The sequence below is a fragment of the Mus caroli genome, unplaced genomic scaffold (genome assembly GCF_978045245.1).
Source record: "Mus caroli unplaced genomic scaffold, Mus_caroli_1 scaffold_6, whole genome shotgun sequence".
NCBI classification, from domain to species: domain Eukaryota; kingdom Metazoa; phylum Chordata; class Mammalia; order Rodentia; family Muridae; genus Mus; species Mus caroli.
In genome coordinates this window covers 50,485,932-50,512,545 of record NW_028227261.1, presented here as the reverse complement: position 1 = coordinate 50,512,545, position 26,614 = coordinate 50,485,932, and the positions used below count along the sequence as shown (strand labels likewise).

At 39.3% G+C, this 26,614-nt stretch overlaps 1 protein-coding gene across 2 annotated transcripts in view; it reads right to left on the bottom strand.

Annotated features, from left to right (window-relative positions):
- Positions 1–1,404: 1,404 nt before the first annotated feature.
- The window catches only part of Prkaa2 (protein kinase AMP-activated catalytic subunit alpha 2), a 71,624-nt gene continuing 46,414 nt past the window's right edge, over positions 1,405–26,614 (bottom strand). For both annotated transcript variants that reach the window (XM_021160008.3, XM_029475872.2), the window contains 7 exons: positions 26,170–26,263; positions 25,456–25,600; positions 23,410–23,497; positions 21,183–21,407; positions 11,393–11,897; positions 8,940–9,066; positions 1,405–8,572 (listed from right to left, as the gene is read on the bottom strand). In XM_021160008.3, coding sequence (XP_021015667.1) covers positions 8,334–8,572; positions 8,940–9,066; positions 11,393–11,897; positions 21,183–21,407; positions 23,410–23,497; positions 25,456–25,600; positions 26,170–26,263 — 1,423 coding nt within the window. In that variant the 3' untranslated portion in view covers positions 1,405–8,333. The remainder of the gene's footprint in view (positions 8,573–8,939; positions 9,067–11,392; positions 11,898–21,182; positions 21,408–23,409; positions 23,498–25,455; positions 25,601–26,169; positions 26,264–26,614) is intronic.

Genomic DNA, 26,614 nt, shown 5'->3' with positions numbered 1-26,614 from the left:
ACACAGAGAATGCAGTTTTATTCAGCCAAAAAGAGATTACTGGAGATGGAAAAATGGCTCCATGGTCAGAGTACTTGCTCTTCCAGAGAACCCAGGTTCTATCCTAGCACCCTTGGGCCCAAAATCATCTGGAACTGAAGCGCCTGGGGTCGGAGGTCTTTTTCTAGCTTCAATAGGCCCCTAAAAACACATGGCACACTCAGGGCACAAACATACATACATATGAGCCTGTAAGAACAAAACTATGCTATTTTCAGGAAAAATGGCTACAACGAGGCATCATGTAAGCAAAATAAGTCAGACATGGACAACTATCAAGTTTCCTCACATGGATTCTGGATTTTACAAAGACACATAAAATGATATATGTGTGTATATATAAATGCATATGCCTTGAAAGTAAAAGCAAAACTGTCTAAAGGAATGAACAACAACAAAACCAGCAGGAAGAGGGAGACAGGAAGAGTAAGAGGAAACATGGTCAAAGCACATGTTACACAAAAAAAAACCTTCGAACCCATCATTATGTACAATTAATATATCAATGAAGTATTTGTAGTTTAAAAGTAAGCCAAGGGGCTGAGGACATCACTTAGGTGGCAGACTGCTTACCTTGCACGCATGAGACTCTAGGTTTAATATCCACCACAGCATAACATGGGAATAGTGGTGCATGTCTCGAATCCCAGCACTTGGGAGGTAGACACGGGAGAATCAGAACCTGAAGGTTCCCTCAGCTTCACACCAAGTCCAAGGGAAGGTTAGTCACATGAGACACTGTCTCAAAAAACAAACAAACAAAACCAAACGAAACAGAGGTGAAGAAGAAGTGGGAAGGAGAAGAAGAGGGGGTATAGGGAAGGAAGACAAAGAGGAGGAAAAATAATGATAACAACAACAACAACAAATTAGTAGTAGTGGCTTTGTGTTTAGTCACCTGAGAGAACCCAAGTATGCCCATGGTACTTCCAACGAGCAAAATAATAAATCTGTGCTAAGTCCTTAAAATTGTGTCAGCTTGTTATAAAAAATGGAAAACCCAGACATGGCTCAGGTAAGAAACTATAAAGTATGGGGGCTGGAGAGATGGCTCAGTGGTTAAGAGCACTGGCTGCTCTTCCAGAGGTCCCAGGTTCAATTCCCAGCACCCACATGGCAGTTCATGTGCATCTGTTACTCCACTAGTCCCAGGGCTCTGACACCTTCACACAAACACACGCACAGGTAAAGCTCCAGAGACCCATTATATATTTGAAAAAACTATAGTGTACAGTAACAAAGACAAAAGTGAGCAATGATGGTGTGAAATAGCCAACGAGTCCCAAGCAATTTCTTCCTAATACAGCTTTCTCTTAACTGGAACACAGAATATTAGCGTAATTACTGAATAGAAACAACAATAGCTTTCAAATTAAACAGACTTTAATTTGATTTTGTGGAAAATGCAGATGCGCAATTAGACAGGCCACTTTCCTCTTGTGTTTGTTGCCAAGGAGTTCCATACAAGTGCAAACATTAATCAGAGGTAGCCTGCACATAGGAACTGCTATGCAACTCACTATCTTTTCTATACGGTTACTAAAGATGAATCCTTTTCACTGATCATTGAACTCACAAGAATGTGTAACAAATAAAACTAAAATTATAATCTACAGTTATTTAAATAAAATCACTGTAAATCTGTTGGTTTCTGTTCTGAAACTGATTATAAAAAGTAGTCCCAATTTCAATAATTTAACAATGTTTTTAAATAGAGATGTACTCTGCCCCTGCACCATATATTATAGGACTATCTTATAGGCTAAGAACAAATGCATGGTGCCCCTGAAAGGCAAATCAAATTATTACTATCCAGTAATACACTACGTTATGATCATGGACACAACCTAGTATCTGCCAACTTTCAGTTTTATTTTTTACACACAAAAGTCACTGTATAATAGTTACACATGATGAAAAAAAAAAAAAACCACAACCATTCCTACCAAAATATCGAAATACTATCCTTCAAGGTCATAGTTCACAACAATTTCAAAATGAACACTCAAAACAGTACAACCATGAATATAGTTGTGAACAGTTTTGACAGTTGTAGTTTGGTACATTAAGGCAGCTTCAGACAACATTTTGAATAACAATATTTATTGAAACAAAAGACAGATTTGATATTTAAACATTTGAGGTTTTCAAGAAAATTTTAAGTGTCTTACAGTAAGAACACTATGATTTGTGAAACTGTGTCTTAAACATTCTCAGCACTATGCCCTTATTACATATGACATCTAAAAACAAGATACTCATTCCACCATTACCAAAGGTGTCTAGTAAAAAAGGAAAGATTGACATTGGGGATGGGACTATAAACCCCTACTTCGGGGCTTTGAAGCGGCTTCTCACACACATCTGTGAGGTAGGTTATTATCCACACTTTGTACAAGAGAAAACTACACAAGGTTATATAACGTGTGCTGCTATAGTAACAAACAGGGAATTCCATCCAATTAGAGTCAGTCCTCAGCTTTGAATTTCTTTCCTTTATAAACTTTCAAATATAAACACTGCTAGTAATTGCATTCATTTTAAAAGCATAAGAAGGCAGCCAAATATTTTCCCAGGTGGCTTTAAAAAGTGAAATAAATGAAAGAGAAAATGTATTCAGTGAAGAACGTCACTGGTGATGCTGTGAGGTTTGGTCGAGTGGAATTGAAAGGGCAGAAGCAAACCCTGTGACCGTCTGTGGGAGGGACAGGTAGGTCACAGAGAACCCGAGAACGGGAGAGGGGCTGGGGTGGGGCAGACTTTGAACACGTTCACTTTGACTCTACAATTATTTGAGAAGGCACCAGGTACTCTTTCTTTCTTTGTGTAGACAGTGGGTCTATGTCTCTTCGATTCTGGGAAAATGTTCTCTATTTAGAAAACATGGGCTTCGAATGTGGTAACAAACCTTATTTACAAGTGACTTTTAGCTGTGAAAATGCGCATTAGGACTAGCAGGAGAAAACTAACAATGCAACACTTTCCCAGGAGGCTTCCTTTCTCTTTGAAAATTTAAATAAACACAAAGTAGCAAACCTTGAATTAAAAAAAAAAAATTCTGTATAAACCTTATTTTTTCAAAAGTCTGTCCAAAAAAAATTTTTTTTTCATTCTAGGACATTGTACAAATTCTTAACTATTTTTTTTAAACTGGAGAGAATATTATACCCTAGAATTTCCTTAATTGCACTTTAAATATACTTGAATTACCCACCCTGCTTGTTCAAATAATCATGAATTACCTCTATAAAACTTGAACTGCTTTTAGACATAAACTACAGTTACTAAAAGTCACATGCAGTCACAACCGGCACTGCTATGCAAGGCTGGCAGTAAACATTAATGTTGGCTCACAAAATACAGGCCTGCAGTCTGATAACTTCTGGATTGGACCTGATTCTGAACAGGTTATGGCTGAAGAAGCTTAATCAAAACTCCATCCAGTCTAGACTGGGGGCCTGTTCCTCATGCTATTACTGTTCAGTAGCATCAACGGCATCATAAATATTCAAGGAAAGGCTGGTAAAGATGCCGCTGCTAACTTGTTTACATAATCCATATGTATATATACACATACATATATGCATGACTTGAAGCTCATTAACTTAAGTTACGTTTCCAAGTTTAAAAAGGCTTGGTGAACTCCTATCAAAGCCAATAGTGATTAGGGAGCTCAGAGAGACACACTGTATACAAACAGTGTCATCTCATGTATGCACAAAATTTAAAAATTGCCAAAATGAAATTTAGATAAGCCTAATTCGGCTAACAGTCACAAACTGTGATCATTTAGATAGGACTAAGGCTACTTTTCCTCTACAAAGAGAGGCTGTACTTTGAGAGTCATGTAAAGGACCGGGGAATTTAGATTGAAGTGAAGCCCTTGCTTCTTACACGTGAAACCTGGGTTCAATCACTAGTAGAAAACTCCCTACACCAAAATCACAGAAATACAATTTCAGAAAAAAAGAAATATGTTCTAGAGATTTTTCTGATTTTAAGCACCCTCAATAACTTATAAATACTTATAATAAAATCAATATAATCATAAATATTTCACAAAATTACATCTAGTTAGTGCAATCAACTAGCTTTTAAAATTAGACTAACTACATTCAGTTATAACTACTACATGTCATTCCAGGACTTACAAGCAACACACCAGTGTTTATTTTTATTACTTGACTCTCAGATGTTTCACAAACTCTTTCTGTTCAGCCCGGAAGATGATCAACTGCAGTGAGCCTGCTTACTGGACTGGGTACTGCGAGCGAGCACTAGCAGACCTGGAAACGCATCGGCCCCGCCACTGCTACCTAGCAGTCATCTTCTAATGAATGCTAAATCCACACCATGTTTTCAGTTTTGCATTCCAGTAGTCCAAGTAGTTTTGGTTAGTATACCTTTGAAATGCCTTGGACTAAGAAAAAACACTCATACTAGCAAACAAATACATAAAATGTGAACACTCACACTGACGCTCTGAAGTAGTAAACAAGGCAGGACTTCAGAGCTCAGAGGGACGATAGCTCTGTGTCCATCCCTTTCATTTTAGGGCTTTAAATTGAGGCCAAGTCCTAGATCATACTTACTATCCAGAGTTTTCAACAGAGTTGCCAAGAACTACTAAGCCATAATCCCTACTTAACAAGCCACAGAGGACTGAAGGACAAGTTGCCAGGCTGAACCAAACACAAAGCAGACAAGTCTACGGGCAGTCTCACATTTAGGTATGAGACTTCACCCTGGGAGTGACCAGGCAGAGCTGTGGTGTCTGTGGTAGGTATGTTCCAGGCTGTTAAGTCTTATGAACATCAGTGTGGGGCCCACATTAACTAAGCATGCTTGCATGTTAGGAGAGACTACAGATGAAGCAGTATAAAAATCTGATTTGGTTGTTTACGATTATTTTCCAAATTGTGTTTCATTTCATCTCAAGTATTAAATTTGTGTTCCCTGAGTACAAACTAGCTAAGGAAAGAGTAGATTGAGAATTAAATATTCTTGAATACTTACTTGCATAAAGTAGAGAATTACTGTGCTACATATACCCAATTCCCTAGCACAGAGGGTCTTAATGTTTCTGCTTAGCTTAGGCTCCTAGCTTCTCTCTGCAGATAACCAGATGTTGCAAGGGCCTTTTACAAGAGTTCTTGATCAGAACAAAACCCTAACTTGTGAATGGTTTGGTTTTCTCTCTCCCTGTAGATTTACTTTGAGATAGCTTCAATTTTGGTTTCCTAAATAAAAGGACGTAGAAAACGTTCAGTGGCCATTGAAAAATGAATAAAACTGGCTTGCTATCCATGAAGCCACAACAGAAAGCCACTGCTCTCTTACTCTTCTGGTTTTCCTTAAGTAACCTTGTCTATGACTTTTCAGTCACCCTCTAAGGGGAAAAAAGAATAGATGTTTTACCTAAAAAGCATCACAGGATTAGGAACCCCAGCATGTGGTACAAGCCCCAGACTCAGGATGACCCTATGTGCATGGTCAATGGAGCAGATCTGAATTAGCATCAGGCTCTGGGGAAGGGATGTTACTCACTGTCACTAACGACCACACTGTGGCGCTCAGAGACAATCGTTTCTCATATTTTCTTATGGGATGCTATGGTTCCTTTATTGTTTTCATTTGAAACAAGGTCTTGCTATCTATCTAGTCCTTAGGCCCCAACGTATCTTCCTGCCTCATACTCCCCAGTCGTATTACAGGTAAGCAACCAGACTCAGCAAACGTTTTAAAAGAGTAAACTAGTTTGGACAAAGTAGGGTTTTGCAGTTATGTGGGGGTTTTTTGTTTTGTTTTGTTTTTTCTCAAAGTCTGCAAGTCTTTCGTGTTAATAGTCACTGTCCTTTGCAAGGTGCAGAGCAGAACACAATGTATTCCAAAATTATTCTGTGGAATTTCTTTGTTTTAGGAAATACTATTTTGGAAACAGATGGACTCTGTTTCCAAGACATACCACACCTATAACTTAATAGTTATTCGCTGTACGATCCAAGAGGATAGACTGCTCTAAACTCAGTATCTACCATACCCATAGGATTGACTGAAATGTAGGAACTGTAAATTTGCGAAGACTTCTTTCCTTCTCTGTTTCCAAGAGCAACAAATCCCTATGCTGTGACTGAATTCCTGCCTCTGCTTTTCGAGATGAGTCACTGAATTCTCTCTGAAAACCAACTTACTCTATCATCTAGATTCATTAAATAATTATGTCTTAAAATGTTAAAAGGAACAAAATGACCTTCAGTTCTCCTGAAATTCAACAGGTAACTGTCAACCTGGGTATTCATAATACTGGAATAAATAAGACAATAGTAAATAACTTTTAGCTCTTGAATAGCATCATAACATTTCATATAAAGTAATTCTGGTTTAAATTCACTAGACTAAGAAAGCATTCTGCATCCTTCCTGCCTTCATAACTGTTGTGGATGCTGCTATTAGAGGTAAGGAGGAATCTACTCAGTCCCTTACTTCAAGGTCTTCCACACCATACTTAGGCAAACACTATAAGGTGGTCTCTCCCCCACCCCACAAACAAGGATACATACACATTTGGAGAAGTCAAAACTATGCCACATTCATAAAACACTTTAGACAAACCAGGACTAAGTATTGGTATTGAAATAACTACTAAAATTACCATCTATTGCCACAAGATGGCAATCTTTCAAAGATGAAACTTAAGGTACCTTAAATTCTACACTCAATCAGTGGGCAAATATTTTACTATTGAGAAGTTGGAGTGATAAACATTGACCATCTTTTTAAAAGAACTACAAAGTTATCTGATGTGATATGATGCAAATTCCTGATTCAAAAAGCTATTTAGAGATAGACAAACTTGTCTTCTGGGATCTCATGAGAAACCTGGTCTACCAGTCTCATTTGCTTCGTGGTAAACAGAAAATACACTATTTTTGGTGAAGAGAAACCTGTCAAGGCCAATGGTGCTGTTTTTTTTTCAAGAGCTTAATATTTTCTAGGGTGACTCAGATCAGTGATTTTTAAAATTACAACATAAATACAATAAATGAATAAATAATTATTAGATAAATTACACATAATTTAAAATACTTTTACCAAAACAACATATAATCAATTAACTTTATCTATCTTGCAATATAGTGCTTTTTTTTTGTCTTAAATTAAAAAAAAAAACTTGCAAAAAAAAGTTTGGTTTTTTTTTTTTTTTTTGATTAAAAGCACGGATGTGTCAATACATATGTATATATATGTAAACAACACATATACATATTCCAGGAGAATATACTTTTAAATATTTAAGGCTTCCATGTCCAATCAGGTTCAACAGTGAAGGTCACAGCAGATCAAGCTTTGGAAGTATACAAAGACCTGATGGCCAAAGCAAGGTTTTTAACTAAAGGATTCATGAGAGGGAAAAGCAATGAGCAAGACAGAGGCTCCTGAGGAAGACAGAGGGAGGAGGTGGCATTGATAACAAATGTTAAGGGAATTAGCAAATATGCCAGAGGGCCATGACTGCCGGCCCTCCTCCCAGCTACCCCAGTCTGATAGACACAAAACAAGATCATAGAGTAGAATTTTCTTTTAAGAGACTGCTGTTGGTATTTTGCTTGTCTCATTGAACTGTGTACTGATTTTGCATGGTTTTGTATTGCTTGGTGGTGGTGTGATTTAACTAGGGGCCTTGCACAACTGTCAGGAAGCTGGGAGACTAGGCTCCTATTATCAGAAACACAGTCTTAATGGCTAATACTAGGCAGTATTTGCAGAAATAATTTAAAAGACTTTGGTTTCTAATATTTAGGGGGACAGGATTTTCAGATTTCTCTATTGAAATAATATTTCCCTAACAGTTATTCTAGATCTTAATCTTCTTGTACAAGAGTGCCCAGGCAGCCTAACAGCTGCTGAAGTTTAGGAGGTAAACCGGATTTACGTACACGAAACATGAAGGAAGGAGGCCCACCGAACCACCCCTACCTCAGCTGGTTCATCAGTGAGGTGTGCTTGCCATCTATAGTGAATTCACAGGTGTAAGTTAACAAACGCCACCAGCACTCACCCATTACTACCTCTGCACACTTGTCACAGGCACAGTAGAGTTACAGAGTTCTAAGAGTAAACAGAACGCCGGATTTCTGTGTTTTCGGTGATTTCAATAACACTGCATGTCACCTGGGAATGTTCACACCAACTTCTATTGCAGAGCATGTAATACCGAGAGTGAGATAATAATTTAAAGAGTGTATGTGATTTCACAGTGCGGTGACAGAAAGACAGAGACCAGGGGTGGATAATCAACGAGCTAAAGCAGTGATAAGACTGGCGCACATTTCAAAAAAATCCATGGTGTGACTGCCCAGGCGCGGGGATGCCGAGGACAAAGTGCTGCCGGTCAGAGAACCAGTGAGAGAGCCAGAAAGAGAATGGTTCTCAGCTGTGCTGGAGTCAAAACTTGACCGTGCTTTGTGGAGGCCCGCAGCAGAACAGGAGCGCTGGGGTGTTGAAGAACCAGACCTCTGCTCCACCACCTCATCTGAAATGACCAAAGAACAGTAAACATAGCAACAGCCAAGTACTTGCCCAAGTCCTCCCGGGGAAGATGCTGCAGAAGGGGAAGGAAAACCAATCTGTCAAGGAGCTGAGGAAGGACTGTGATGCTTGTGTTTAGAAGATGCAGCATTTATAAGGAAATGAAAGGGAATATGCATACATCTGAAAATTCCTTACATCCTCAGCAATTTATTTTCTGCTAAGACCACAGGTTTGGTTTTACTTATATTTTGTTTAGATCTGCTTTAAGAGTGGAGGACCCACCCACCATGTCTTTGTTATGATTTTAACACTAGGTCACATTGTGCCAGGTTTTATTTCTCAGGACTCGTTCCTGCTGGCCTCCTTACCATCGATGCTTTTGAAGTCCAGAAGATAGCTCCGACTGTCTACCAGGTAAAGCTGTAAGCTCATTTTCACATAGTTGCCAGTCACTGGGTTTTTTCTTCTTACTCGAAGATGGTATGCATTCACTACCTAAAGTCAGAAATAAATAAAAATTTAAAACTACACAATGTCTCCCATCTTAGCAAAGACCATCAAAAGCAAATATAGGTGAGAGAGAGAAGAGCTTATAGTTGACTCCTCTATGTTACAAATAGTTTGGTATATTTAATCCCACTAACAACAGCATTTGTTAAAAACTTAGATCCTATAGTCTAGCCTTAATTTAGATATGGATCCTTTCTAGAGTATTAATAATAATCTCAGTTACCTTTTCTTCAGTTGTTTTGAAGGAATAACCAAGAATTAAATGTTAGTGGTTTACATCAGGTAGAGCAATAAAACCCAAATACCTCAACGCCAGAGGATGGTGTTACTACCTCCAGAAAACTGAAGCTCAGACAAAGAGGGCTCTGGGTCTTCAGAACGTTGGTCAAATTAGTTTCTAAATTCTTTCCATGGATATTTGAAAAATGTTGGCATCTCCTTTTATTTACATATTTATATAATGAGACAGGGTCCCACACTGATCTTAAATATATATTCTCCTGCCTCAGATTTCATTTCTGAAGTGCTACTACAGTCATGAACCACTATGTCCAGCAAAAAAAATTTTAAGTAAATAAAATAGCTTCAGAAAAAGGAGATAGGCTTAAATTTAAGTAAATATTAAGTTTATTTAATCATGTAAAATAATAAATGAAAGCATACTAAAACTGATGTATTAAAATATATTGAATACTCCTATAATAAACTTGAATTTTTTTCTCCTTAATGACTCATACAACAAAACTGTAAGTCATGAATCTGGAAGAGGACAAGTAGGGAAAAGCCAGGGTACTGGGACTTGGGGAATAAGAGAGAGTTGGGAAAATAGCAAGAATTCATTTTATACATGTACAAAATTGCTAAAAACTAAAATAGGCCTGTTATAGCACATGCCTTTAATCCCAGCACTTAGAGGTAGAAGCAGATGGATCTCCAGGAGTTCAAGGCCAAACTGGTCTGTCTACACATGAGTTCTAGGATAGCCACAATGACATAGTGAACAGGTCCTATCTTGGGGAAAATAGAGAGAGAGAGAGAGAGAGACAGACAGACAGACAGACAGACAGACATCACCCTCAAGAAAAGAGCAACAGTTAAAGGGATATTTCATTTTTTAAAATGTCCCATATATATTCAAATAGAGTTAAACTGCAACAGAATGCTAAATTGAAAAGAAAGTAAAACTATTTGTTGATTGTAGTAAAAATATGCCATAATGAAGTATGATAGTTGATACTGAACAGTGTTGGCACTGATAAAGACCATGGGGACTCTGAAGTTGTACTGAATGCCCTTTATATCATGAGATGGTTATGCTTCTATGGGAAGAAGAGATGGAAGGTTATAGCTTTGAAATGATATGATCTGGTATGCAGTTGACAACGGTAGACTTATGATGGTTAATACTGTCATCATGACAAGGTCTACAATCACCTCATGGACACACCTCCAAGCATGTCTGTAAGAGATTTCCTAGATGAGGGAAACTGAAGTGGGAAGGTCTAGACTAAATGTGGGCAGCACCATTTCATATGCTGGAGTCCTGAACTAAGGGAGGATGTGAGCAGAGCACCAGCAGCCATTGCTTTCTGCTTCCTGACTGAACATGGTGTGATCTTCTGCCTCACACCACTGCCTCCATGACGTCCTGCTGTGGATGGCCTGTGTCCTAGAACAGTGAGACTGAATGAACCTTCTCTCCCCACTCCCTCCCTCCCCTCTCCCCCTTCCTCCCTCCCCACTTCCTTCTGTCAGGTATTTTGTCACAGCATGAATAAAGCAACTAACATGTCAAGGATTTAAAGGCCAGATGAGAGAATTTCTCGACTTAAAGAAGAGTATTTGCTGATTAAATGAGCATGTCTTAGCAGCAAAATAGATACCAAACACTAGCTGTCCTAGCCATCGACCATCTACACCAAAAAAGCATGGAGAGAAAACAAACTTCCTAAAAAGAGAAAAAAGTTCAAAGAAATTGCCTTTCAAGATTTCCACCATTTGTTGCTATGAGCCATGCTGAGAGAGGTGAGCTGTTTTCGCAGATAACTTCGACTGCACGGCCAAGAATGCTATACTGGAAACCGAAATGCGTCCCCAGCATCAATAGTTCTTTGTCCTTTTTAATGTTTCAACTGTGTGTGTTGTATAATTTAAAAGAATGAACCATGTCAACCAAAAGCATGAAGCCTGCTACTATTATTTCTAAATCAAAACGAACTTTGTGTGGACCTCAATACTCAACCACTTTGACAACTCCTTATGTAAGAAAACTCTCTTGGACCAACAGCCTTAGTGCGCGGTGATTTCCTACCTTCCATTCAAAACCCAGCTGCTTCATAGCTCGGTAAACTTCAGCCATAATGTCACACGCTTTGCTCTGGCTTCGGATTCCAAGATGCCACTTGGCTTTTTTCACAGCTAGAGACTTGGGCTTTGTTGTGTTGAGTGCATCCAGTGGACAGCGTGCTTTGGGGCTGTCTGCGATGAGAGGCGGCATCCTTTCTGGATGTGGTTTCAGGCCTGGAGGAATATGCATGGCGCTGTCATCCATAAAAGAACCTGATGGAGGACTAGAGGCGAGGTAGAACTCACTGGCTTGGTTCATTATTCTCCGATTGTCAATGATAAGATGATAAGCCACTGCAAGCTGGTCTTGCGGGTCACCACTATACAGACTATTCATCACTTCTGACTCTGTACACTCGAATTTCTCACAGACTTCCTTCACAGCCTCATCATCAATGACGTTCGCATCGTAGGAGGGGTCTTCAGGAAATAGGTAGCTGGGCAAATCCTGTTTAAACCATTCATGTTCTCTAGGAAAAACACCATACACACTATTGTAAGAACATGCTTTGATAAGTCCCACATAATGTAGACATGTGGCAATACAACATAAAGATACTACAATACTGGTCTCAAGTCCCAGTTCTGTCTATTGACTATGTGGCCCTACACCAGTTAATTAATCTCTATGCCACTATGGGCCATGTGCCCCTACTCCAGTTAATTAATCTCTATCCCTGAATAAATACAGATATTTAGGCTCAAGATATTTCCCTGAAAATGAACAAAGTGTGTCTGTCACTTTGAGGAAAATGGTGGCAATATTTGTAGCCAGTGTTAGAATCCTAAGTTTCCAAGCAATTCAGATGATGTACAGTACTTTGTTCCCACCTCCTAGAATTTGATGGTTTCTCAAGATCTAAAGTTCTGATTGTTAGTATTGATAAGACTGAACCTGACATTTATAGTGTAAAATGAAATGTTGAAAATTTGTATATTTCAATATTGCAAGATTTCCCAACGATGTGAAAAAATTACACATGCATGAGAAGGTCACTTAAAATGTAACATTATTATATAACTATAATGCGGTAAAATACAAAACTTCATTTTCTTCTCAGTCGATACTGAAAGCTGTAAGCTAGTATGTAAAGCTTTGGTTTAGTATCAAGAATACTACTATCATGTGGATGGCTATAAAATATTCCTTTATTTTCCAACCACTTGCCTGAGTCCACATTTTCCTCAGTGATTGCAATGAATATAAAATATTGCAAGATTAAATGAAGAAGTAGATTGAGAATCTGCCTGCTTCTGATTGAGCTAGACATTAAGGAGACTTATAAAAATGTAAGATGATGCTTTGCAAAATGTTTCTGAAAAGTTTTCCTACTACACTTATTATCCTAGCTATTCAGAAGTCTGATTCAGTAGGATCTCAAGTTCAAGGCTTGCTGCAGCTACAAAAGAAACTAGAGGCCGCTCTGAGTAATTTAGTCAGAGCTTGTCGCCAATGACATATGAAAGCAGAGGGGAGGGACAGAGACGCAGCTCAGTGGAAGAGCGTTTGCCGAGGAAGCACAGGCTCTAGGTCCAGTTCTTACTTGTTTGTTTCCATCTAAATGAGCAGATTGTAAGTGAACTTAACCCTAATTTGAATTATTATATGCGAACTACTGGTGTATTATTCATTAAAAACTTCTTTGACATTCTCAATAACGTTTAAGAGGGTAAAGAGATATTAAAACTAAGATGTTTGCACACTGCTCTCTTAATCTTACTTTCCCTCACTTCTGGACCTTTATGTCTAATATCATGACTGTTATCAAAAAGTCTTCAGAGATTATATGCCAGATGAAAGTAAACAACTATTAAAAATAAATGGTTCAACACCCATTCATGATTAAAGCCTTGGAAAGACCAGGAATTCAAGGCCCATACCTAACCATGATAAAAGAAATCTACAGCAAACCAGTAGCCAACATCAAAGTAAATGGTGAGAAGCTGGAAGCAATCCCACTAAAATCAGGGACTAGACAAGGCTGTCCACTCTCCCCCTACCTATTCAACATTGTACTTAAAGTCCTAGCCAAAGCAATTCGACAACAAAAGGAAATCAAGGGGATACAAATTGGAAAGGGAGAAGTCAAAATATCACTTTTTGCAGATGATATGATAGTATATATAAGTGACCCTAAAAATTCCACCAGAGAACTCCTAAACCTGATAAACAGATTTGGTGAAGTAGCTGGATATAAAATTAACTCAAACAAGTCAATGGCCTTTCTCTACACAAAGGATAAACAGGCTGAGAAAGAAATTAGGGAAACAACACCCTTCAAAATAGTCACAAATAATATAAAATACCTTGGCGTGACTCTAAGGAAGTGAAAGATCTGTATGATAAGAACTTCAAGTCTCTGAAGAAAGAAATTAAAGAAGATCTCAGAAGATGGAAAGATCTCCCATGCTCATGGATTGGCAGGATCAATATAGTAAAAATGGCTATCTTGCCAAAAGCAATCTACAGATTCAATGCAATCCCCATCAAAATTCCAACTCAATTCTTCAACGAATTAGAAAGGGCAATCAGCAGATTCATCTGGAATAACAAAAAACCTAGGATAGCAAAAACTCTTCTCAAGGATAAAAGAACCTCTGGTGGAATCACCATGCCTGGCCTAAAGCTGTACTACAGAGCAATTGTGATAAAAACTGCATGGTACTGGTATAATGACAGACAAATAGACCAATGGAACAGAATTGAAGACCCAGAGATGAACCCACACACCTATGGTCACTTGATCTTTGACAAGGGAGCTAAAACCATCCAGTGGAAAAAAGACAGCATTTTCAACAAATGGTGCTGGCACAACTGGCGGTTATCATGTAGAAAAATGTGAATTGATCCATTCCTAACTCCTTGTACTAAGGCCAAATCTAAGTGGATTAAGGAACTCCACATAAAACCAGAGACACTGAAACTTATAGAGGAGAAAGTAGGGAAAAGCCTCGAAGATATGGGTACAGGGGAAAAATTCCTGAATAGAACAGCAATGGCTTGTGCTGTAAGATAAATGGGTCCTCATAAAGTTGCAAAGCTTCTGCAAGGCAAAAGACACCGTCAATAAGACAAAAAGACCACCAACAGATTGGGAAAGGATCTTTACCTATCCTAAATCAGATAGGGGACTAATATCCAATATATATAAAGAACTCAAGAAGGTGGACTTCAGAAAATCAAATAACCCCATTTAAAAATGGGGCTCAGAGTTGAACAAAGAATTCTCACCTGAGGAATACGAACAGCAGAGAAGCACCTGAAAAAATGTTCAACATCCTCAATCATCAGGGAAATGCAAATCAAAACAACCCTGAGGTTCCACCTTACACCAGTCAGAATGGCTAAGATCAAAAATTCAGGTGACAGCAGATGCTGGCAAGAATGTGGAGAAAGAGGAACACTCCTCCATTGTTGGTGGGATTGCAAGCTTGTACAACCACTCTGGAAATCAGTCTGGCGGTTCCTCAGAAAATTGGACATAGTACTACTGGAGGATCCAGCAATACCTCGCCTGGGCATATATCCAGAAGATGTCCAAACCGGTAAGAAGGACACATGCTCCACTATGTTCATAGCAGCCTTATGTATAATAGCCAGAAGCTGGAAAGAACCCAGATGCCCCTCAACAGAAGAATGGATACAGAAAATGTGGTACATTTACACAATGGAGTACTACTCAGCTATTAAAAGGAATGAATTTATGAAATTCCTGGAGGGCATCATCCTGAGTGAGGTTACCCAATCACAAAGGAACTCTCACAATATGTACTCACTGTAAGTGGATATTAGCCCAGAAACTTAGAATACCCAAGATATAAGATACAATTTACTAAATCCATGAAACTCAAGAAGAACGAAGACCAAAGTGTGGACACTTTGCCCCTTCTTAGAACTGGGAACAAAACACCCATGGAAGGAGTTACAGAGACAAAGTTTGGAGCTGTGACGAAAGGATGGACTGCCATATCTGGGGATTCATCCCATAATCAGCCTCCAAACGCTGACACCATTGCATACACTAACAAGATTTTGCCGAAAGGACCCAGATATAGCTGTCTCTTGTGAGACAATGCCGGGGCCTAGCAAACACAGAAGTGGATGCTCACAGTCAGCTATTGGATGGATCACAGGGCCCCCAATGGAGGAGCTAGAGAAAGTACCCAAGGAGCTAAAGGGATCTGCAACCCTATAGGGGGAACAACATTATGAACTAACCAGTACCCCAGAGCTCTTGACTCTAGCTGCATATGTATCAAAAGATGGCCTAGTCGGCCATCAATGTAAAGAGAGGCCCATTGGACTTGCAAACTTTATATGCCCCAGTACAGGGGAACACCAGGGCCAAAAAGTAGGAGTGTGTGGGTAGGGGAGTGGGGAGAGGGTATGGGGGACTTTTGGGATAGCATTGGAAAAGTAAATGAGGAAAATACCTAATAAAAAATATAAAAAAATAAAAAATAAAAAATAAATAAAAATAAATGGTTACAAATACACAAATATTCTGATAAAACCTGGGGGTGGAAACCAGTAAATGAAAGCCTATGGCTCCCAGTGGGAGGCTGAGCAGGGAAGCCACACAAACGAACACTGGACAAACACCAGAATGAGCAGTAGACAGACAGACAGACAGACCAATGCATGGAAGCCAGTTACTGCATCAAAAGATGCAGGAAATGAAAATATCTTGAGACAACAAAGGGTTTTGTCACATTATTGAGTAGTGAGACATGGGACAGAATGGTAAAAGAAATCAAGTATTGTAGACTGTTGTAGCAAAACTGTCAAATTAACCTTTTTTTTTTTTTTTTTTTTTTTTTTTTTTTTTTTTTTTTTTTGGTTTTCGAGACAGGGTTTCTCTGTATAGCCCTGGCTGTCCTGGAACTCACTTTGTAGACCAGGCTGTCCTGGAACTCAGAAATCCGCCTGCCTCTGCCTCCTGAGTGCTGGGATTAAAGGCGTGCACCACCACGCCCGGCCCAAATTAACCTTTTATAAGTATAAAAATTTCCCAATGGATTGTAATGATCTGGGAGTTTCACTCAAAAGCTGGCTTTATAACTTCAGTAAGAAAGTGAGATGTGGGTTCTTACACTGTCTCTCCTAAACATCCATTCTTTTCACCTCCACAGAAGCCTTAAGATCCAACAGTCTTACACTCAACATGGCTGAGGGAAATCAGTGGAATAACAAGGATGGAGTAGTGGAATATCAGAGTTCTCTACAATTCCCATTTCATTAAGAACCACCACTTTTTCATACCTAGTTTGCTGGTTGTTCTTTGTCAAGCTGTCACAAATCTAGACATATCTAAGGAATGTTGACTGGAAAAATGGCTGGATAAGATTGGTCCATAGGCAAGTCTGTTGGGCATTTTCTTGATTAACAATTGATGGGAGAGGGCCCAGCCCATTGTAGGTGATACCACCTCTGGGTAAGTGGTCCTAACTTGTAAAAGAAAGCAGGCTGAGTAAGTCATTAGAAGCAAGCCAATAACCAGCTCTACTCCATGGCCTCTAACTTCAGTTCCTGCCTCCAGGTTGCTGCCCTGACTTGCCTTAGTGAGGTAAGTCACCTGGAAGTATAGGATGAAATGAACCCTTTCCTCCCCAAGTTGCTTTTGGTCATGGTGTTTTATTACAGCAATAGAAAGCCTAAGATACCTAGCAATTCCTCAATGCTTTCATATATGCCTTTGTCTTTGGTGTAACTTAGAATTCTATTACTGAAAGCCACCAGGGTTTTTGTAAAAAAGAAATCAGTGCCTATTGTTTAATATTCCAGCTATCTGGAATGGCAACCACAGTTGGGTAACACACACACATGCAGGCACATGCTTAATAGAACCTTATCCCCTAGGTAAGGCAAGTTCAGGCCAGACAAGAGCCCAGCATGGAGAAGGGAAGTGGGTATGAATTCTCACCTCCAGCTAAGACGCTATTGCTAGCTTGCTTTATGGACTGTGAACCATGGTAGGTCTAAAAGGCTCCACTGGATGACCACACACCCAAGACTATATGGATAGCAGTAGCTGGAGGGGGAGCAGGGAGAGAGAGAGATTGGCTACCACCTGAGGAACAGCACGAAAGCATGGATGGTTGTCCTTTGGTTACCACACACATGGGCACCCATGTAAATGTATAACCTCACACCTAAAGACACACGCAAAAGTAAGGTAAATAGTTGAAGGTTCTGATATTCAATTAATTTTAGTTCTACAAAAGTAGCAAGCTCACATGGCTCAATCTGGGAATACCTTCTCAGTGATTTCACTATAAATGGGGAGTAATTAAAAAAACAAATATGTTAAGGAATAAGATCACTGTTAGTAACCAGGGAAAAAAACAATATCCACCATTAAGCTTCAGATCCACTGTTTTCAAGCACAGTAATTTTAATACTACTATTAATACTAGCTGAAGGAAACAAATCTCAAATTTCCAAGAGCACGCGTCTCTCCTGTTTATCCCTGTATTTCTGGCACTCAACTTAGGACCTCTCACAGAGCAGATGCTAAACATATATTGGAAGAGAAGCAAACAGGTAGAGAGGCTTTTCTAACACGTCTGCTGAAGAGAATATTGTGCAGACAAGTTGAGCGTCTCCAACCAGAAAATCCAAACTCTTGATGCTCCCAAATCTCCAATCTTTTAGGCTCTAAGACTTCTGAATTTAAAGCAGTTCTGGGTTTTGGATAAGGAGGGTTAACTGGGGAAAAAAAAATCTATGCAAATATTTCAAAACCTGAAAAACTCTGATATGTAAAACGCTCCTGCCTGAAGCATGTCAGATCATTATACCCAATTTCCACAATAACAGTAAGCCACTAAGTATCACAGAATAAAAGAAATACAAAGTATTATGAGGGAATTAAGGAGAAATAAATGCCGTATAACTCATGTAACAATCTAGGATAGTAAAAATAGCATCAGTTTTAATTAAAAAAGGCTTTGAATTCCAAATTTTTTCCTTTATAGGAAAGCCCAGGCTGGCTTCAAACTTGCTATGTAGTAAAGATGACCCTGAGTTTCTAACCCTTTGCCTCACCCTTCCCACCACACCCCGAGCTGGGATAACAAATGTGCACCACCATGCCTGGCTTGTGCAGTGCTAGGGGACAAACGCAGAGCTCTGTGCATGCTGTACCAGAAGCATGCCCACTGAGCCATGTTCACAGCTGGATACTCTAGAGCAGGATAATTCACATTATAAATATACGTCACACGTGCACGTGGTATATTTTAATACAAAAATGTGGTCCGTATTTTAAAGTAACTTATACTTAAAGACAAACAGATATATAACTAAGTCATGACACAACCTCAATTTCAGTTTATTGTTGTAAAATGAAAATAAGAACAGCTACCTCTGAGAAAGTCAATATAACAAAATAGGTTGAACGTATAGCAAAATGCTTGCTGTTTATCAACTTTCAAAACTTTTAACTTTTATTCCTTTTGAAGTAAACTTTACCAAATTAAAAATTCTCATATTGAAATATTGAACATTAACATAAAATAGTGGAAATTATAAATCTAAGTTATTACTTTAAGTATAGAAGTGTTATTACCTTGTCCTTCGGCTGCGAGCTTTATTGTGTAACGGTTAAACTATCCCTCTATAGCCTAAACTATCACTATTTTATAGCACTTCCTATGGGTCAATTAATTCACCCCAATAGATTTAGTTACATTTTTCTTCTAAAGTCTATAAATATATGAAGAGTTGTTTTTAAATAACTATTCTAAACTTACAAGTGTTTATATAAGCAAGTACAAATATATTAACATGTCTAATTTTTCTTCTGAGAAAAAAAAACAATTAGAAGAACTAATTGTGAACAGACAGTTCCCCCTTGTTGGCTCATTTCTATAACTAAATCTGGCAGCAGTTTTACAGCTGTCCATTCTTATGCACAAGGCCTGGAACTGGAACAGAACAGAGAAAGAAAACAATGTTGTGGTTTGAACTCGGAATGTCCACTTCCCTTACGGGACACCTGTGTTAGGACACATGGCTCCCCGCTGATGATGCCACTTATGTAGATTATAGAATCTATTAGGAGGCGGAGCTTCAGTTGACAAAGTAAGCCACTGGGGGTGGGCCTCTGAGCCTAGCGCCCTTTCTACCCACAGTGCTTCCTAAACACAAATGCAGTGTGACCAGCCCCTCAGGCTCCCGCCTTCCCCACCACAATGGACTTCTACATCTCTCAAGCATTGAACCACAATCAGTCCTTCCTCCCTTAAGTTGCCTCCTGCTGGTATTTAGCCACAGCAGTGAGGAATGTAAAAAGAATTCCACCTGCTTGCAAGAGAGCTGCAGCAGCCAGCAGGAACCACCACCTCAGCCAGCCTCTGAATGTTCCACAGGACACATGGGTCAAAACATTTCCTCTGGCTTTAGGGGAAAAGGCGGAAAGGTTTTGAAAGATGTCAGAAGAGTCTGCTTCTAAACAACACTTTGAAACCTTAGATAAGACAAAAGCCTTCTAAACACATAAAGACTGTGTAGAGGGCATTATATCATTCCTGCCATTACAATAGTTAACTCCTCAACAATCAAGTGAGTCTCCACAGCAAATCCAGTAGTAGTTACTGGATCAAAACTGTAACAGAAGTTATTTTCTTAAATATACTAAGTAATATAACCATAGTGGGGCTCAGGAAGACAAATATCCCGTGTCCTCTCCAACCAGGACTCCAGCTTCTAAAGGGTAGTATGGAGAGAAGGCCAGGAAACTAGAAAGGGGCCCATAAGATGGGAAATATGAGGATTTAACAGAGAAAGGTAGGGTTGGAAAGCAAACATAATGTGTAAGGGAAATACAGGAAGCAGAGGGTGGGGTGGGGGGAGGCAGGGGATGTGGAAAGGACAAGTGAGGACAATGCATGCATCTGAGTTGAACACAGACAGACATGTTTTGTGCTTATTCCCTCAGTACTAGGTTTACACTGCATTTTCACTGTGTTAGATACTATAAGTAAAGAAGATAAGCCAGTTATAACATGGTGGTAAGGCTTCAAGAAAAAGCAATGCAGTACATCACCAACCACACCCAAAACACAAAGTTCTACACTTTCCACATCTGAAATGTCTGCAGATCCCTTCTCAACGTCCACTTTCAGTATCAGTGTCCTAAGGAGCAGGGAAATAAACAGAAAGGTTCTTAAGACAGTTCGTTCCCTGAGAGTTACAATGCAGGAGAGAGGAGAGGCACTCTGAGAAAGAACAGACACTGAAAGCGAAACAACAAGGGACGTGCTGAAGGCTGCCTTGCACAACCAGAAGCTCCCACACAGCAAGAGGAGAGCAGGCATGATTCCACAGAGCTGGGACACGAGAGCAGAACATAAAATTACTTGAATGCTATCAGGTGAGAGGGTGCAGAAAATAATGAGAGCAGAATAATATAATCGAGGGCACAGAACCTAAAATTGAAGGTGAGGCATGTGGTCAGGAAGGCAAGATGAGACTCTAGGAGCCTGGCTCCTCCTCACACAGGCCTCAGATGCTGTGCTACTTATGCCAAAAGCATACAAGCAGTGTAAGACATTTGAAAGGTAAGGCACATCACCAAGTTTGCCTAAGTCCAAATTTTTAAAATTCCTTGTCATTGAGACAGTCATATTATAGCCCATGCTGGCCTTGAACTGGAGATCCTCTTGCCTCATCCTCCTGGGTGAGCGCAAATATTCTAGAATCACTATCACTACAATGAGAAAATGTGCAAAATGCCCAAAACTATAATCACCGTATGTCTTTGATAGTTGCTCGCTTCAGGGGGTCCACCTGGAGCATGTGCATCAGCAGAGTGGCGACAGAACGGTTGAGATAGTCTGGGATGTAAAACACGCCCCCTCGGATCTTCTTGAAGAGCGTAGGCACGTGCTCATCATCGAAAGGGAGGGTGCCACAGAGAAGGGCATACAGGATGACACCACAGCTCCAGATATCGACCTCGGGACCTGCATACAGCCTGAGGAGGGAAGGCACAAGCCTAAGTGCAGGTATCACATCCCCTTACTATCCTGCTTACATACATGATAAATGCAAAACCAACTTGGTTATCTTGCTATTTAAAGTCTTCACTGAAATACATAGCAATTTCCAAACCTCAATAATTACTCTTCAAAGAAAGTTATCAGCCCAACTAATTACACAAATTTGTCAAAAGACTTATTTTATTTGTTAAATATTAGTTATAAGTACTAATTAAAATTTATTATACTTTCTGGCCAGGCAGATGGTGCATGCATTTGGAACGCAGAAGCAGACAGATCTCTGAGTTTTAGGCAAGCCTGATCTAGACAGTGCCAAGCCACCAGGGTAACGTGCTAAGCCCCTGTCTCAGAAACAAACCAGCTAACAAACAATCACATTTACACTTTCTCTCTTATTTCTTTAAGGAAACATTAAAGTAGATAAGCACAAACTAAAAGAGAAAATAATATATAGTGCTTCACACTCCCAGAATGACTACAAGAAAGAAAATGATTGTGACAGAAATTTTGCACTTTAGCACACATTTTAAACAAAACTTGAAATACTAAAGTACTTTACTAGTACCATATAGACAATGTTTAATTTGTATTTCTAAAACATTACTTATTTATTTTTAAATTTTTATCTTAAAAGTATGAGTATTTTGACTGCATCTATGTCTTGTATGTCTGATTCCCAGAGAGGTAAGAAGACAGTGTCAGATTCCCTGGGAGTTGGGAGCCCTTGAGTAGGTACTGGGAATCGAGCCTGGGTTCTCTGAACAAGTGCTCTTAACCATGGAGCCATCTCTCCAGCCCTTGTATGACAGAATTCCTACTACTCTCTTTCCAAATCATTGGTTAATTCATTGGACAGCTCAGATCCAGACAACTTGGCTCTGTATCACATGCCTCACACTATTTTTGGCTTGCCCTTCTTCTATGTTAACATTCCCAACAGCACATTTCCAAAATCCAACTCTGGTTTGAGGTAAAAAAAAAAAAAAAAAAAAAAATGTCTACAGCTCCAGTGGAAAGAACATAATCTGTTTCACTAGAGTGCTGCCCCTAATTTACCTTATTTGCCGCATCACCCAAGCTCTTTACTAAATCAATGTGTTCCCTAAAACTGATCAGCTGAAATCCTAACCTCAAACTGGTGGTATGACGAAGTGGTTATTTCGGGGAGGTCTGGCCCTGAGGTGGAACTCTCATAAAGAACATTAAAGTCCTATAAAAGACTATCCCAGAGAGATCCCATTACCCTTTGACTACATGCACTTACAGTAAGAGACAGTGGGCTGCAAGGAATAGGCCCTACACACACCAAATCCTTGTGGAGCTACAGAGCTAGGACAGGCAGACTGCGGTTGTTCTTTAGGATGGTGTACAGTGCTCTTCAGCAGCCCAGATGAACTAAGACTCACACAATCTCTATGTGTGCACCTACTCAGTACTTCTCTGAATGCAGTCTGTTAACTTATACAACCAGGCCCTAACTATTTCCTAATGCACCATTGAGCTAATTGCACGAGAGACTTCACTGTCTCCATTTGTGTCGTTTAATTGCTTGAAATCATATTGTCACCCAAATTTCACTCTTCCAAAGACAGAATATAAAACAACTGCCTGGAGACTGTGTGAAACACTATTATTAAATAACTATGTCTGATAAGTAAAGCCAATGGCTTAAATATTAGCAAATCTTTACAGCTACCTGACATTTTCTAGACTAGAAAATAGGCATTGCATAAGATCTGTCTTAGCCTTCACTAATTAAAAAAATGCATGAACATATGTATTATAATCAAAATGCATAAACGCATGCATTAGAATGCCTACATGGAGTTTAAAAAAATTATTCTGCCTATAATAAAAAAATACGTGAACAATTGTTTCTATTATGTTGAAAAATCTTTTCCCAAAGGAAATACAATTAAATATTACTAAAATGGATGCAAGGTCACAAAAAGCCCTACTTATCTCTAAAACTATTACCTTCCTGAGATGACCTCAGGTGCTGCATAATTTGGCGATCCACAGCTAGTTCGTAGAAATTCACCATCTGACATCATATTAGATAGTCCTGAAAATGAAAGCAATTTATCAGATCCTGGATATGGAAGATATAGGTAAAACTATAATAAAAATTCTCAATTATTGCATGCTTCAGAAATCATATTCATTATTTATGTTTAAATGTAATGGTGGGTGGAGAGATGGCTCAGTGAGCAAAGCTGACAGCCTGAATTCAATCCATGGATCATAAAGGGAGATAAGAGAAAACTGACTCTGGAGTCTTGTCCTCTGACCAATATGCACATCTGTACTCTTTTACATATATACCTACAGACATCACACACACACACACACACACAGGCACACACATAAATCTTTAAATTAGTGTGTTACTAATTAGAGAGTTGCTTTTAGACTAGAAAGAAATCATTTTAGAGAACACACATCATTCACACTGAACACTGAAGAGTACCACATGTGTGGATGGAATGAACTGCACCACATGAAAACTTTGACTCATTTCACACATACAATAAAAAAAAAAAGACTATTTGAAATTACATTACTGTTTTAAAAAACAGAAGCACCATATATTATCTACTTCTCTATATGAAGAAATAAAATATAGGCTGCTACTTAAAAAACAAACAAGTAAACAAAAACTGCTTTTAAAAGTCTTTCTTCAAAGGTTGTAGCTGGGTATTACATCTTTAATGCCAACACTCAGGAGATAGGAGGATCTCTGGGAGTTTGAGGACAGCATGGTCTACATAGCAAGTTGCAGACTAGCCAGGGCTACATAGTAAAAGTCGATTTTTTTTTTTATTATTGTAATTAGACAGCAGAGCAGCTCCAGCTGATAAGCAGGCTGGTTTCCTTGGAGATGGGGCCTCACTGCTATTCAGGTGGAGGAGCCTCCTGTTTCAACTTCCCGGGAAAGGTTTATAATTAGAGAGCTTTGATTCAACATAGTAAAAATAGTCTTCTGAACCAAAGCTCCAGCTGAACTACTTACTAGAAGAAATCGTAAAGCTAGTATAAAGACAGGTACAAGGGCTTAGTGGTTAAGAGCACTGACTGCTCTTTGGGAAATCATGAGTTCAAATCTCAGCAACCACATGGTGGCTCACAACCATCCATAATGAGAAACAAATAAAAAACCTATGGGCTGGAGCAAGAGAGAGACGAGAAGAGGGAAAAGGTGAAGAAAAAAATAAAAACAGGTAGGTACAAAACAGACAAAAACCTGCAGCTTGCAACCCTGAGCTGCACACCTCCCATGATGCTCTCATGATGGTCAAGTCCTGAACTGCACACCTCCCATGATGCTCTCACGATGGTCAAGTCCTGAGCTGCACACCTCCCATGATGCTCTCATGACGGTCAAGCCCTGAACTGCACACCTCCCATGATGCTCTCATGACGGTCAAGTCCTGAACTGCACACCTCCCATGATGCTCTCATGATGGTCACATCCTGTCTTATCCTCAAACATCCATTGGGGCAGCCTTTCCAGGTGTGTTTAGGCCAGAAAGTGTATGCTGATTAAAAATGTTCTTTTTACCCTGTCTCTTACCAAGGACTAACGTCCCATTTACTCATAATTTATTAGATACTTACTGCCCTAAGACTGACAGGCCTTTCTTTCCAAGCTCAGTTCAGAAGCAGCACAAAGCTTTCAAAGCTAAGAACAAAAGTTCACACACTTGTTTATGTCCATTTACCAGGAAAGCATCCACTGCATCAACACATTTGCCAAAGGCATTTGGGACTCCTTCTCTTCCCAGCACCCATCCCCCTCCCAAAATAAAATAAAATACGTACCATTTCCTTAGGAGGAAAGGCATGTTGAGTGGATCTGTTTTCTAGAAACGTCAGTACTATTTAAGTGGATTTAAATAAACAAAATAGGCCAGTGTGAACTGCAATCAATCCCTTTTTGTGGTGCAGGATTTGTGAGGATGAATGGATACTGGTCGGTTTTACAGGTTCTACACAGCCCTGGGTAACCCTGGAGTGGCGTACCAAAGTCAGCTATCTTAGCGTTCATCTGGGCATCCAGCAGCACATTCTCTGGCTTCAGGTCCCTATGGACAACCATATGCCTGTGACAGTAATCCACGGCAGACAGGATCTGCTGGAAGAGCCGGCGCGCTTCCACCTCTTCAACCTAGCAAGCAGGAAAAGACGCTGCATCAAGACTATCTGGGGCATCATTTATTATGCACTTCAGTTTTGTAACAAGTCTAAATATAACTGATCAGGCTAATTAAAATCAACTAAGTCCAACAAGTCAGACAAAGCAAACCAGCTAAAACCTTGCCAAAGCTCAAAATAGTATTCGATGGATTTTTTTTTTCTTTGCTTGGCTGCTTGGCAACGATGTTTAATTTTCAACCAATATTAAATATGCACAATGTTTTGGAGGAGTCAGCAAAAACAACTAAAACAGAACTTACATGAAAAGGCTATGAAAAGAAAATAATTGAAGCTTCAAGATGATTTTATACAGAATAGATTGTGAAAAGCACAAGAATCACTTGGTGATTAAGTGCAATACAGTTTCCAAATTAGTACACAAAAGGCATATTTCTCAAGAAAGAAAATATGTCCTGTATATGTAGTCCATGTTACAGAAACAATTAAAGCACTGGAAATATGTTTGTGGTTAGCTACTTCCAGTTCCTTCCACTCTCTTAGCTTGGGACTGAAAGATACCCTAGAAAATATGTCACTCACCCGCCCATGTTTGCAGATGTAGTCGAACAATTCACCTCCAGACACGTATTCCATTACCATAAAAAAGTCTGTCGGAGTGCTGATCACCTGGTAGCTTATCAGAAAAAAAAAAAGCAGGTTAGTAAAAAATGGTCTGCCTACAAATAACCAACCCCATGTGCTATTCTTGTTACAACTCATCTAATGTTTGTATAATATTCTAGGACAGCAACAGATTTTACAATGTTATCAAACTAATTCCAGTGCCATAAGCATGGAAGGAGGTTACAAAAGTCTCCCACTTTCTGAGGTTTATAGACTCCCCTTCAGATTTCTGCTTGACAGATTCTTGTTATCTTTCAAATCTTCACAAACTCACTTAAGCATTTTTCCATTTCAACAAAAATTTGTTTAGCCAATAAAGATAGGTATTATATGCTTAGAATATTCTTAGACATATAAAATA